The 15,014-nt window shown below is 23.7% G+C and overlaps 1 protein-coding gene across 2 annotated transcripts; it reads right to left on the reverse strand.

The window, feature by feature from the left end:
• Positions 1-419: 419 nt before the first annotated feature.
• LOC113558755 (protein maelstrom homolog) lies at positions 420-8,213 on the reverse strand. Of its 2 annotated transcripts, XM_026964282.1 has the most exons (10): positions 8,013-8,213; positions 5,834-5,962; positions 5,436-5,616; positions 4,629-4,775; positions 4,293-4,438; positions 4,095-4,239; positions 2,628-2,779; positions 2,315-2,470; positions 2,105-2,215; positions 420-463 (listed from the first exon to the last, which is right to left on the reverse strand). In XM_026964282.1, exons 2-9 carry the CDS (start codon positions 5,954-5,956, stop codon positions 2,150-2,152), a joined length of 1,116 nt encoding a protein of 371 aa, XP_026820083.1. In that variant the 5' UTR covers positions 5,957-5,962; positions 8,013-8,213; the 3' UTR covers positions 420-463; positions 2,105-2,149. The 2 variants fall into 2 exon arrangements, with proteins under 2 accessions (XP_026820083.1, XP_026820082.1); XM_026964281.1 differs by lacking the exons at positions 420-463; positions 8,013-8,213 and adding an exon at positions 7,591-7,625.
• Between the last annotated feature and the right edge of the window lie 6,801 nt (positions 8,214-15,014).

Below are 15,014 nucleotides of genomic sequence, written 5' to 3' on the forward strand. Positions count from 1 at the left end.
TTTACAATATATAGCCTCAACGATAATAATGGTTCCATATTTTTTTTTTAAACTACCAATAAAAATATGTTTGAAATGATAATACTTATATAACAAATTTCAATTACTAGACCACACGGAATAATGTACATTAAACTTAATTATTACCAGACAAGATAACATTTTATTTTACAATTATTAACAGAATATTATACAGTATAATTATTGTATTCTTATTAATTAAAAGTAATTTAAATATAATATAATAAGTTATTATATATTTAAATTAAGATAAATATAAAAGTTTAATAAACTTAATCATTATTAAACATTATCAAAATAGTAATTTATTTTCATAACTCATAAGAAAAAAAATTGAATACATTTAAAATTAAAATTAAATAATTACATTATATACTTAAAAAAAAAAATACATAATAGTTCAATTAACTATTCTTCAAACTTGATCATTTGAATAAGAATCCTGAAAATTAAAAAATATCTAAATATCATATAAAAATGATTAGTGCAACTATCAGGGTTTAAAAATATACATATATTTAATATTCTAAATAATTTTAGTAATATTATTAATACCCATAATCTATTGATGGAAACTATGGACTTGGTATTATGCTTGTTGTCCAAAATATTGCAAATGTAATATATTTTTTTACAACCACAACATCCAAGTAATATGTTTATTTTTCAAATAGAATACTTAAATTAAGTTAATAATAGTATAATATTTATCTTGGATTTGATTTAAACAAAATAGCTTTATTAAGTATGCACTGATATATAAAAACATTTTGTCTGATAATTTAGCTAATTGCATAGTTGTTAATTTTTTTTTAATTTAAATTTAGTTTAAATTAATTTTTAGTCATGTTTTTTTTTTTGTTACTTATTGTATTTTAAAATCCAATAGTAAATCATGAAGTAAATAATTAATAATCCAAGGTAGTTAAAAAATAGTTATAGTCAGTAATAGTGAAAAAATTATAAAAATCTATAAGAATAATAATTTACAAAGTATCAATATTATAGGCACTAGATGGTAGTACAAGTGCAATGCCATAGATGGTCCTGACTATAATTAAGAAAACTACTTTTATTTACTAGTTGGGTACTACACAGTTGCATACGATGCACCTTTTGGAGAACACAATTGCATATGTTAAACAATTAACTTAAATATTTAACCCAAAAGTCAAACGATTGCGTATAATTTGCTATGTAACGTTGCCACATTTGAGTTTTTATTTGTGATCAGTAAAAATTAAATTTTGAAAAAAGGACATGTCAAAATATTTAAAAATAATAAAAGGTTAAAATAATGAGTTGTAAAATTAATATAATTTTAAATTTTATACCTTGGATTTAAATAACTAGCTTTTGACAAATATTATACCAATTAAATCAGCATTTTCCATTTTTTAAAAATTAAACCTTCAAATAGGTACTGATTGTATCTTTGTAAATGTTTTTAGAAAGATGGGAGCTATGAGATTGAGCGTTTAAGTTCGATGAAAACTTTTGAATTAATTTTAAATTGTACGCATTGTGTTTTACCATTATAAATAAGAAATCTACTTCCATTTGCTAGTTGCCAAACCTAATAATCTAAGGTTGTGGGTATAGAAGCTAAACTATACCTGAGTTACCAAAAGAATTCCTTATTACAAATTTAAAATCTGTTTGTCAACGGAGCTATTGGAAATAAAAAGTATAAACACCAACACTTATAACAAAAAATAGTTACGTTTCTGGTTTTAAAAATAGCCAATAGGCGTTGTCATTTAAAAAGCAATAGTTGGTATTTAGTTTGAATAGTATGCAAATAACAAAAAATACAAAACCAACAAATTATAAAATTTTACTTATTATAATTTTTTTATTTAAATTCTTTTTAAAAAGTATTAACTTATTAAAATAATGACTGTCAATTTATAAAATAATCATCCTATATAAAAGAACGGAAGATTATATTAATGATAAATGACAACAAGACCCATATATTTTTCCAATTCATGAAAAAAATAAAAACATAATTTTTATTTTAAATTAAATAATATTAAAACTTATTATTATCTGTACTAATGAAATTAATTTATTATATTACTTGTGTTTGTGGTGATATTATATCATGTTTTGGGAAATATATCACCTAGGAACCATTTTTGCTTAACTTTAGCTCAGCTGATGTGAGAGGCAAATGAGCATTTTCAATGATCTTAAACAAAAGATAAAAATATATAGGTTAATGAATTATTGTTTCATTGAAATACATATTAATGAAGTAATAAATTAATAAATAATAAGTAAGCATTACCAAAAGTGAATCATCTTTTAATATAGCTGCCATATGTCTGCCAGGTACAAGGTTTAAATCAACATATGTATTTAAGTGATTACAGATATTTGTCATCCATTGAATAATACGGGATTTGGAACATTTGAAATTAGTAGTACATGTTGTTTTATGGTACTACAAATAAAATATACTTTCATTAAATCAATTGGGAAATTCTATCTACTGTGTATAAGATTTTATGTGTATCTACTTGATAGGTAATTTATTATACACAATCCATTCAAAAATACATTTTGTTATGTAAATTTATAATACTCAATATAACACTTACCTCACAACAGAATGATTGTGTATAATATTCATATTCTAAAACGCCTTCTAAATAATCATCATCCATAGGCAAATTCATTTTTTTTTTCATTTCTAATAATAATTGCTCAGCATTTGCTATTTTGAATTTAGATTTACACAATTCAGTATCAACTATAAAATATGATAAATATTTAAAAAACTATATATTGTAGTAAAAAATGATAGATGATTTTAAACAAACAATGTAACTAAATTGTAATACATAATAATGATAAATTAAATCAAATGAAAATCAAATTATAAATGTATATACAAGGTGATTTTTTTTAAGCATGCTCACTACTCACCCCATTTATATGCTAAAATTAGGTATATATTCAAATTCTGAGTTTTGGAATTTTTAAATGTAATTAAAGATATTTCCGAGTACTTAGAATTTTCACTCAACATTTAAGGAGACGATACCAAATTTGGTTTAAGTACTCGAAAATATCATCTGAAATTATATTTAATAATTCCAAAAATCAGAATTTGAATATATGCATAATTTAAGCATACAAATTGCTTAAAAAAATCAATTTTTATAACATGAATTTTAATTTATTATTATTTGGAATAGTGTTTAAATACTTGTTCAAAGAACCAGAATTATTACTTAAGAGGACGTTATACCGCATGTGTTGTCTCCGTCTTACACACGTACAACATAGTAAATTTTTGTTTAACAGTTTATATACTGTGTTTTTAATTTTGATATTATAGTTGATTTTTAACTTTAATTTTAAAGTGATTTATGAGTATGAAAAATATTAAACATTTGAAAATGCTATAACTCACTTAAAAATTATAATATCTTAAAAAACCAACGAGAGAACACAGATAATATTCTTACCTAAAAGTTTGATAATAGGTCAATTCAGTCTAATATCAAAACTAAAAGCACAGTATTAAAACTGGTGAACGAAAATTTACCATGTCGTACGTAATAAACCGAAGACAATACACGTGGGTGCGACGTCCTCTTAAGAGGAAATCAGAGGCAGTATGATCATGATTTTGTGGGATAAGTGTTACAGAAAAATATTTGGTGGGTAGGTGGCTGAAAAATATAAAAGTTGGCAGTTTCATTTTTTCAATGAACCTGGATTAATTATACCTGATAATAATAGTTCATAGATTTAGTAGTATTATTTCACATTAGTATTAATGTACCAACATGTCCCACAAATTAAAACTATTCGCGCCGTCACTGGAGGAAATTATATTATAATATGTTATTTAAGTCACTTTTGTTTAAGTAACCATTCATTTAGATATAATATATAGGATAAAATATATAAACTTAAGATTAATTTACATCAGTTTGATCAAAAAATTAACATTTACAATGTTAACAATTGAATTCAGTGCAATTATACAGCACCGTAGATAGTATAATATTCTTCAAAGATGGTGATCATAATAAATTTATATTAATTTGATTTACCTTCAGGAAAAGCTGAAGAATACAGCCTTTCCAAGCTATTTATAGTTTTCATTATATTATTCTCGTCGACATCGGACTCTACGGTAAACAAATATGGTAATTCCAACTTGCCTTCTTTGACATCGGTTTTGTTGATAATTTCATTCTAAAGTAATATAATTAAAAGTTGAAAATCATCTATATAATTATTACATTTACCTTAAGAAATGTTAAAAAATCAATAAATATATTTTGATAATCATCCGGGTGTTTATCCAAACAATCAATTTGATGATATTGCCTAGAAAATATTCTCATTTCTGAAGGATAACCTGGAGGAGGATAAGCTTTAAGCTTATCTTTAGCTATAAACATAAGTTGATGAGTTAGTTTTTTTTTTTTAAGAAAAGCATTATTAATAAGTTAACTGGCCCTCTAGCACAAAGATTATAAGTATGTTTAAGAATAATTTGATACATCATTAATGAAATAATTAATTATTGATAATTTTTAGTATCTGTGCTAAGGGACTATTATAATATTGTATATACTTACAAAAGCCAATAATTTGATGATATGTGCGAAAAAGTCCATTTTTTAAATTAAATTCTATTGCTGATATTTCAGCAGGAAAATAATATTGTTCTTCATCATAAGAATGACAATTTACATGTAATAAAATAAACTTTTTATTTAATAATTCTGAAAAATAAAATTATTTCAATTTATAACAATAAACTAAAAGATTTTGTTTAGAATATGTATTTTTGGTTATTATATATCTATATAAATTTAATTGATATTGTTCATAATATTTAAAAAAAAATGTAATAACATAACATAATACAACAGTTCGTTTTTCTTTTCTTTCTTATAAGATATTTACAACAATTTTATAGTTTTTATGCCAGATGCTTCGAAAGTAATATTAATTGAATTAGATTATGTTTATCTGTTCAAGATGTGTAAGTAGCTCAAGCAGAAGTCTAAATTGAAATATTTCATTACTTTTAAAATAATTGATTGATCAAAATTTTGTTTCGTGTAAAAATTTTTAATTCCATATTTTTTTTTTTTTTGATTTTCCGAATTTTTAAAAAATAATTTAGGAAATATATACTATAAACTATAATAATAGTAAGAATAAAAAAGAACAAGTCTTTGTGGAACACATAAAAAATTTAAGACAACAAATACTGTTACTATTCAGTTACTGCATAGCTTATTTAGCTTGTTAAAAAAATCAGATTCAATCGAATGTACTTCAACAGAGAAATTGTGTTTACTAAATTAACAAACTTACTGTTGTTATTTAATTAAAATTTATATAAAGCAGTCCCAATTTAATATATTAGTTTTTACCCTGATCGTTAGGTATGTTTTCAAACATTTCAGCTACAAGTTTCTCCATGTTACAAACAGCACGTCTAATTTCGTCGCTATTACTAATATGACTTAACGGCTGTTCTTTACTATGATTTGTATTTGAAATACATTTATTAGCAAGAACTTTGTATTTGTTTTTTTCAGCATCAGTCATTTTCTATAAAACAATAATTGTCAATATTAACTTTAATAAAATTCTATACTAGGAGTGGCCAAACTATTATCAAAAATTAATCATAATTTATAAGTTATAACTAAAGCAATTTGATGTTATTGTCCTAAAATTAGTAAAGGTAAAATAAAAATATACAATTTTTTTTTTTTTTTTTTTAATGGTAATTGTAAGCAAATGATTCATTTTAGAAGTTACTTACATTCCATATGGGTGATAATTCAATACTTAATTGTTTGTAGCTGGAAGGTTTTTTTCCTTTTCTAATTTCATAATCTCTATAATGAGTTAAGAAAATGAAATAAGGCGATTTCTTGGGAGCCATATTTATCTGTAAAAAGAAAAAAAAGACACTGAAAAGTTGTTTACCAACATATCATTGTAAATGAAATAAACATTTGTATGGTTTCTTCATGATTTAAACTATTGTGATGGTACTCTATTTTATTTCTTGGGCAAACTTTAGGTAGAGCATTTAAAAATTAAAAAATAAAATTGTTCATGTTAACAATTAACCAAACTAATATTTTCAATTGGTTACATTAAAAATAAAAATATGTTTGCTTTATTACATATTTTAAGACTTCAGTTGTAAATATCTTTGCTTTATTTATGAAAATACTATTTATTTTTACAAGCCAGTTTTAAGTTGATGTTATATTTAAAATGTTGTATGGATACATGGTACATTGGTATATTAGTACCATAGGCGTCATGTACATAGGAGAAAGAAGGCTTGGGCACACATAAGAAATATTGAAGATATTTATTTATTATTTTATAGAAGTTATGATATTGAATACAAGAGATTCCATACCAATGATTAATGTATCGTATAATATTTGTAAATAGTTCTCCAAAGAAGCAGGACAAATTTAATGTTTTTCAAGCAGAACAAGACTTAAATGTTAAAACCTTATGACCATTCTGTTTAACTTATTGATGGTGTATGTATATCAAATCTTTAACAATGCTGTACAATTATAAAGTTTTAATGAAATTTCTAAAAAATATTTCAAAAGAAAAACCTAAAAATAGAGCAAAAAACCGGTGATTTTTGTAATCAATTGATTGATTTTGAATTATTTTATACAAGTTATATTTATTATTTTTGAGAGTTGAAATTCTAAGGCAGAACTTTAAAGAGAAGTACCTATCATTGAGTTTTCATTGTTTTTGAGAAGTATACATAAAAATCAAAAATATTATCATATTGATTCAGTAACAAAATTATAATATATGGGAAGAAGTTTAATGAAAATTTAATGAGTTAAAACTGAAAACACCAAATCAATTGAAAACAAAAAAATTGTAAAATATTGCTTCAAGGTGGTGAAGGTCATTCATTTTCATCAATAAAAGAAAAATATATGTAAATAAAACAGAAATGTAAATAATAAATATCTGACAAATTAGAAGCAAAAATAGAATATATATTTCAAAATAATGTTTAAAAACATTAAAGATGAGCCATTAAAAAGTTGATTAACTATTTAAACTACCATGCCAAATATGAATGATAATTTTCCTCGTCATAAAACGATTGGGAAAAACTGATTAAATAGTTTAGCTACTTGAAAAAAGTTATAAAATTAATTTTGACTAAGCAATTGATAAGTTTAATGTAATATGTTTTGAAAGAGGACGTCAGTAATAAACTCCGTGTAAATTAAAAATTGTTAATTTTTTTTTTTATGTTATAATAATAAAAATGTTTAAAATTAAAATGATTTAATATTTAATTACTAATTTTATAAAAAAAAAAATTGTTTATAAGGCAAGGCTTTACAAAGGAAATTTATTAAACTATTGATGGGTTAGAAATTAAAATATTTCTCTGTGCCATCAGAAATTGAGACCAATTTACGCCACTGAATACTAACGACACACACTCACACATTGTAACATTTATGTTCACACTTTTAAACGGTATAAATAAAATTAATTTAAATACTTTACCTTTTCTCAATTCCAGTAGTAGAATACAACTTTAGTTACCTACTACGCAAAAGCAATAAAACGAAGAAAACAATTATACGTCAAAAAGGAAGAAAATGTGGGAGTTTGGAAACAAAGATTCGACTCTCGTTAAAAGGTTAGACAAATAGAAGATGAGTTTACTTACTGGTAAGGTTTATGTTTGTTTTGGTGTAAACGAAATATAACCTACAAAAAACTCGTGATATACCACAAAAAATTTCAAAAATCGCACATTCGCATGTTATCGGTTGATTAAATCGCTGCGATTGTGAGAAATTCGATAAAAAACTCAACGTTATACTAAAATTGAGTATACTACAAAGCGGTTAAATAATAAACTATAGAATATAGATGCTAAGCGGACTATGCTAATAAGTTTTAACAAGAAACGACTAACGAACCTTACTTATCTTGACAATGACCAAAACGTCCAAAACCGGAAAAACCAAAGATTGATTAGTAAGAACACAAAAGCGTAATGCACTAATGCGCAAGATGGAAATATATCCACTTTTTCGAGAAGTGAGCGTTTGTTTTCGTAAGAACCACAACTACAAGTTACAACAGCTATAACCAAAAAAAATATGGCGGTAGCTCAGCGTTGTGAAATGCGAATTGCTAGCATTACGGTCTCGGTGCCCATACGATGACGGTAGTTGGAGGGGATAGTGCAAACCACTTAGACGACGTTGCCAGATTTCCTGAAACATATTTATTTTCTCTCGTACTTTTCAGCCAGAAATTCTCATAGAAGAAACGCATAAACAGGAGTCGAAGTAAACCTTTGTGGTTGCAAGTGTTCCAACCACAGATATAGATAATATTATCTATGTTTATGATTCCAACATTGAAATATAAAATTTGTTCCAGTATCCAGCCAGCGGTTCTCTGAACTTTTTTGGTCCACGCAAAATAATATTTAATCACACCACCTTTGAAATAATAAAATAACATTTTTTATTAAAAAGTGTATAAAGAACTTAAAGTGAATAAGTGCAATGTCGATATTAATATTGTGCCAAACAGTTTGGGAACCGCTAGACATTCGTTTGGCCAGTCCCCCAATGGAAAATTTAAAAAAAAATTGTGCAGATATTTAGCACGTAATTCGCACGAATCGCAAGCCTAGTTTCGAAATTCGCACTACACTCCTTTTTATTCCATAAAAATTAATTTTTTTATGAATTAAAGACTATAAATTTAGGCTTTTTATTCAATAATTTAATTTTTTATAAATTATGTTCTTATTTATTTAAGCTTTTTATTAAACTTGGAATATTTATTTAACTTTTAAAGACTAAAATTAATAATCATATTGTGTTGTTTATTTAGATACATAGGTACACTATGTTGGTAAAACTAATAAATAACAACAAAAATATTAATACACATGTAGTTAATAAAAATATTGATACATATAAAATTGATAGGTATAACAAACAATGAATTAATGTAACATTTAAAAACTTATTTATATTTTCATATTGTATTTTAATTAAATTAGATTTGTTATTCATTTACATACTACATATACTAAATACTTATATAGGTTATAAATACAAACAAGAAACATAACATACAAAAAAATTTTGATATTAAAACCAATTTCTACAACTATGTACACTTTTTTTTTTTAAAACAAATTTACAATAATTATCAATTAAATACAAACATATACATCAATATAAAATATATGCATATCCATAATAATCAATATCTTTTTTAGGATAAATAATAAATATAAATAAAAACAAACTCATATTATAAAAAAGAGAACTAGTTTAAAGTTATTTAATGTGGTTATTTTTCCAAAAAAAAAAAGGAATGTGTAATTTTCATGATAATTGCTTTATCTGTACTAACAGGAATTATGAAACATTATTTTTTATTTCAATAAGATACACTGAAAAACACTCTGAAATTGTTAAATTTATTTTAAATGAATCTAAAACTGAATAATCTATGAGAGAGGTAATATAAAATAAAGTGCAATTTATAAATCTTTGTACAGTTAATTTAATAATGGTTTTATTAAGATCTGATTGTACTATATGTTTCACTTTAACAATATAGTTAATTTTTAAGCTTACATATTTATCACTTTCTTTTATAATATTTATTTTCATACCTAAATCGCTTAAAACAATTGTTTTGTAAAGCTTATCTGTTAGATTAAAATGTACTGAAGATGACGTATAATTTTCTATTTCTTTTTCATATTGTAATTCTAGTGGGTCTACTAAAAACAATTTTTGTTTTTTTACTAATCCTATTAAAAACTTTCTGAAGACAATATTAAGAAGATTTGTTTGAAATTTTATTTTCTTTAAACAATTTTCATATTTAACAACTAAAGTTGTCAAGTGGACCATGAATTTTAACAAACATTTGAAGATGTGTACCTTATATAATATCAAATGATCTCCATATAATGTTGAATATTGAGTAATAAATGTTTTAAAGTGTTTCAGTCAATTCATTATGAGTTTGGCATGTAACATTACTTATTAATAATTCAACACCTGAAACTAATAACATTTATGCATGTAAGTATAGTGTTCTCTTAATGTATAAATATTATTGATTTTTATTAAAAAATTTCAAATATATAAGTATTTATATTAATATTTGTTGATAAATAATATAATATTATTGTACATTCAAAAATGAAGTATCATTATTATTTTTTTTTTTTTGATAGTAAAACAAAAATGTATTTATTTTAAATATTCTATAGAAGTATAATAATATTTTACAGAACAGTACATAATTTATTTTTTATTATATTATGATTAAGTTATGATGTCATTTATTTATTTTTTGATATATTAATGTTTACAATATAATAATTTTTATTACAATAAAACTAATATTTTGTTTATTTATTAAATACTATTCTTATTTAATTCTAAATAGAAGAAATAGCCTGATGACTCAAAAATGTTTTGTACATTCTGGTAAATCTGAGGAATATTTTTTTCTTGGATTTGATATATATACATATATTATATACGTATACTATATCATAGTACCTCTTAACAAAATTATAAGAAAATTGAAATGATTGATGATTTTTATTAATTTATCAGTAATGAAATTCAGCTATTGAATGAATATTGATTACAAAATTAAAAATATCAATCCAATAATTGGTCAATTATTAGTTTTAAATATTATGAAAATGTTGATGAAGCAGTTTTATTAGAATAATTTGTGAATATTAAATATTATTCAAGCAATATTCATTCAAGATTATTTTCAATATTTAATATTGATACAAATAATATCAATACATGATTGTAAATTCAATATTAAATCAATAATATTGGTGGCCAAATCAAATTGCTGGGATATTGCATAGATATTAAAAATTTACATTCGACTCGCATGTAATATCCATTTAATTTCATCTTTTAAAATTTAATTGTTCATACAATATCAAAAAAACATTTTTTCGCTGTCTGGAATAAATTTTCGATACTCGATTGTCATTGTTAAGTAATAACTAGAAAAAAAAAACTAAGAAAATATTCTTTTTTTAAAAATTTGAATAATGTATATAGATACAACCTACTATCTAGCTAGTAGTCTTATTTATTAGTATTTACTACATATTTAGTAGGTACACACTTTTTGAATTCAAAGTACACACTTTTAATTTCAGACTACACTCTTTGTGTCGGGGTTCACTGAAAAGTAAGGCCTGATATGTATTGTATTTTAATTCTTGAATATAGCCTTAATCTATAACAATGTTTCCCAACTTCTTTTACTCGCGGAACCTTTGCAGGAGCTTGAACATTTTGTGGAACCCCCATATGATTTTTGGAGCTTTTCTAAGTTTAAATCATAATTGAAATCAAAAATATTATTAATTAATTTATATTTTCCCAAACTTCTTACCTTTGGCATTGGATGACGAAACCCTTAGGTTCTGCGGAACACCAGTTGGGAAACACTGGTCTATAATATTATAAATTATAATTAGCATTAATTAAATTACAAATGCATGTAATATGCCATTGCAATTTTTGCCAATATGGCAATATAATTTATTGTCTTATTCCACTAACTGTTATAAGCTTGGTCTGAAAAATAAAATACAGAATAGTTAGTTCATTTAAGTATTGTTTATTAAAATTTTTTAGGTTTAATATTTTATAATTTTTTTCAAGTCCTATCTACACATTCTAGTTGTCCAAAAAAAAAATATATTATACGAAAAAAAAATATTTATACCTTCGTTACAATATTAATCATATTGGTAGTATATACAAGTTTAAAAACAGTTTATGTGTTTGTGTGTAAATATTAAAATTGTAATACAGTAAAATCGCGTTACAACGAACTCCAGGGGACCAAATTTTTTTTTTTGTTATTACCGGAAATTTTGTTGTAACAAAAATTTGAATAAGCTCTTTTAATCACTGCTTTTTGGCAGGGGACTTTTATGACTTTTGTTATAACGGGATTTTTCATTGTATTGGTATTCATTGTAATGGGAATTTACTGTGTTTCAAAAATTAAATTCAGAAAAAAAATATTTAAAAATAATAACTTTTTTTTTTTACTTATCGACGTTATGTTGCACTTTAAATCCAATATTTTATCTTGTTTTTAGTCTAAAACATAGAGACAGATCTATTAATTAATTTGTGTAATATTTACTTTAATGTTTGAGGTTTAATATTGTATATTACCAATTGAATTTATCAGTTCCTCTATTGTTTCTTTCATTTCCAAAAAAAATATAACATAAAAAAAATCAGTTACTGGAAAATTTGTTAAACTGTATTTAAATGGAATTTACTTAAAATTCAATATCGATAATTATATCATTTTACCACTTCTCGTTCTTCTATGTGTGATTAAACTCATCCATAATAGTTCCATTTAGATATTTATCATAATTTATTATTCTGCATTAGTGGAATTTGAGACCTGTCATATTAGTTTAGTAAATGAAAAAAGAACATAAATTTAACTCTGAATTTTGTGTTGTATAACTTTAATAAGTAGCTATTCAATAATTATCACTTAGTAAACAATTTTCAAATCATCTGTATGGCGTATGGTACCTACATTTGTTGTTTTTAATCATTGTCACAGTTTAACTTTATTCTCAAATTATAAGTTTTTCTTCTATAGGGTTAATGATAAGTTTATTATTGCTTTCATTAATTTAAATATAGAAGGTTTAGTATTATTATATCATTTAGGGCAAATTTTAGTGATTGAAAAATATAATTATTATTTATTTCATTCTTGATCTGCTTCAATTTATAAAGGTTCATAGGACCAATACTGAAGAATTAAGGTTTTTTGTTAATTTTCCTATGTTATAATGTCAAAATTAAAAAATTGTATTTTTCAACCAAAATCTACGAGTATAAAAATAAAAATCTAAAAAAAATCATAATGTGTAACAATTTATTATGTAATTGTATGAGATTTTTATATCTACAATGGTTTCAATATAAAAATACATAATGAATCTACTATTTTCTGTTAACTATATAAATACTAAATAGTGCTAATTGTTCCTTAACTTAACAATAGATGAATCAAACAATTTTTTGTCTCAGGTAAATTTTCTACATTTATAAATATTAAAAACGCATAGAATAAAAGTCTTTTATTCAATTGAGTAGGTAGTTTGACTAAATTAATTAGCTAATGATCACTAATTATTGAAATACAAACCAAATCTTATTCACAATATTTGGCCTACAAAATAGTTAGGTAATTATGTGATATACAGACTGTATTGACAGCGATGGATTAAAAATATGGCTTAAAGTATTACATGCATGGAGTATTACATTAAAATTTATAGTTAAATGAAATGGTCTTATTTTGGTTTTACTGAGCATTTAATCATACGAGGAAGTTATACCTGCATGTGCTGTCTCTGTCTTACTAACATATATTATAGCAAATTTGTGTTCAGCAGAACAAAGTTTGTGATGTTATTTTTAATATTAGAATAAATTTACCTATTATCAAATTTTAAGGTGAGAATATTATATAACATATGTCATATAATTTTGATGATATTATCATTTTAAAGGGAGCAATAGCTATATAAAACAGTAGTGTACACAGAGGGTTGTCAGGAAGATATGACATCCCACTTAAAAATAAGTATCTGTTTAAATTATGAAATAATGAAAGCGATAAAAAAAGGCCAATTTGTGCATATAATATGATTTATGACACTTTAAAGAAATTTTGCGTAGGCCACTGATGTAAAATATTACAACTTTAAAATGTTCATAAATCACTTTAAAATGATAATATCAATAAAAGCATGACATTTCCTAGAGAATATTCTTAGCTTTAAATTTACTCTAATATTAAAGCTAACATCACAATATGTGTTCTGCTGAACACGATTTTGCTATGATATATACTAGTAAGGTGTGTCCTACTTAAGGAATAATGTATGATACCGGCAATCATTACACGGATATAACGTCTTCATAATGAATAAAATGTTTGTATGTTTTGTTCTCACTTCAGATATGACATTTCTTAAATATGTCTTAATTCTTTTTAGAGTTGATAGAAAAAATTTGCTCAGGTGTGATGGTGGTGACAGGCAATGTACAAGACATTTTTTTTTTTTAAATATTGTTTTATAATATTTAACTTCTATAATATTATGGCAGTAACTATTGTTTTGTGTTAGTAATTATTATCTCAATCATATATTGAAAAAAAAATAGTTTATAGTGTATGTGATGTATAAATTGAGAATCTGTAATTAGCATTACAAGTGTGGGTAAGATAAGGGGCTTTTGAATTATGATTATAAATATCCATGTTATAATTATACCTTTACACATTATAGCATTATATCATTTTTAAGGTTCTAAGAGAGAGAGGTCTATTCCTATCCTAACTAATGATGTCGTCTTCTTAAAACTATAATTTGAATATTACTTCAAACTATTTGTTTGTTAATTAATAGATTTTTTTTAGACATCGGTTTTATTATCTTCTGAGCAAAATATTTTCTCAACCATTGTTAAAAAATTGAAATAAATTAAATACATTGATGAATTTATGGGATATTTTGGATGAACCCCGATAGAGTTGGATAAGAACATACATCATTAAACATCAGGACGCACAAGGATATTTGTAGCTCATGAATTGGTAGAACTGAAAACAATGATTTCATTAAATTTTTTTTTGAATTTAGACTAAAAAAAAAACGTATGAATAATAAATATATTTTCATTAAAATTAAATTAAATACTAATTATAATTATATATAATTAGATTAACGTACAATTATAATACCTAATTAGTTAAATTTGATACAAGTTTGGTATAAATAAAAAATAAAATGAACATTTTTTAATGATTATAGTATAAAGCCGGTCTAGATCAAATAA

The sequence above is a fragment of the Rhopalosiphum maidis genome, chromosome 3 (assembly GCF_003676215.2).
Source record: "Rhopalosiphum maidis isolate BTI-1 chromosome 3, ASM367621v3, whole genome shotgun sequence".
Classification (NCBI taxonomy): Eukaryota; Metazoa; Arthropoda; class Insecta; order Hemiptera; family Aphididae; genus Rhopalosiphum; species Rhopalosiphum maidis.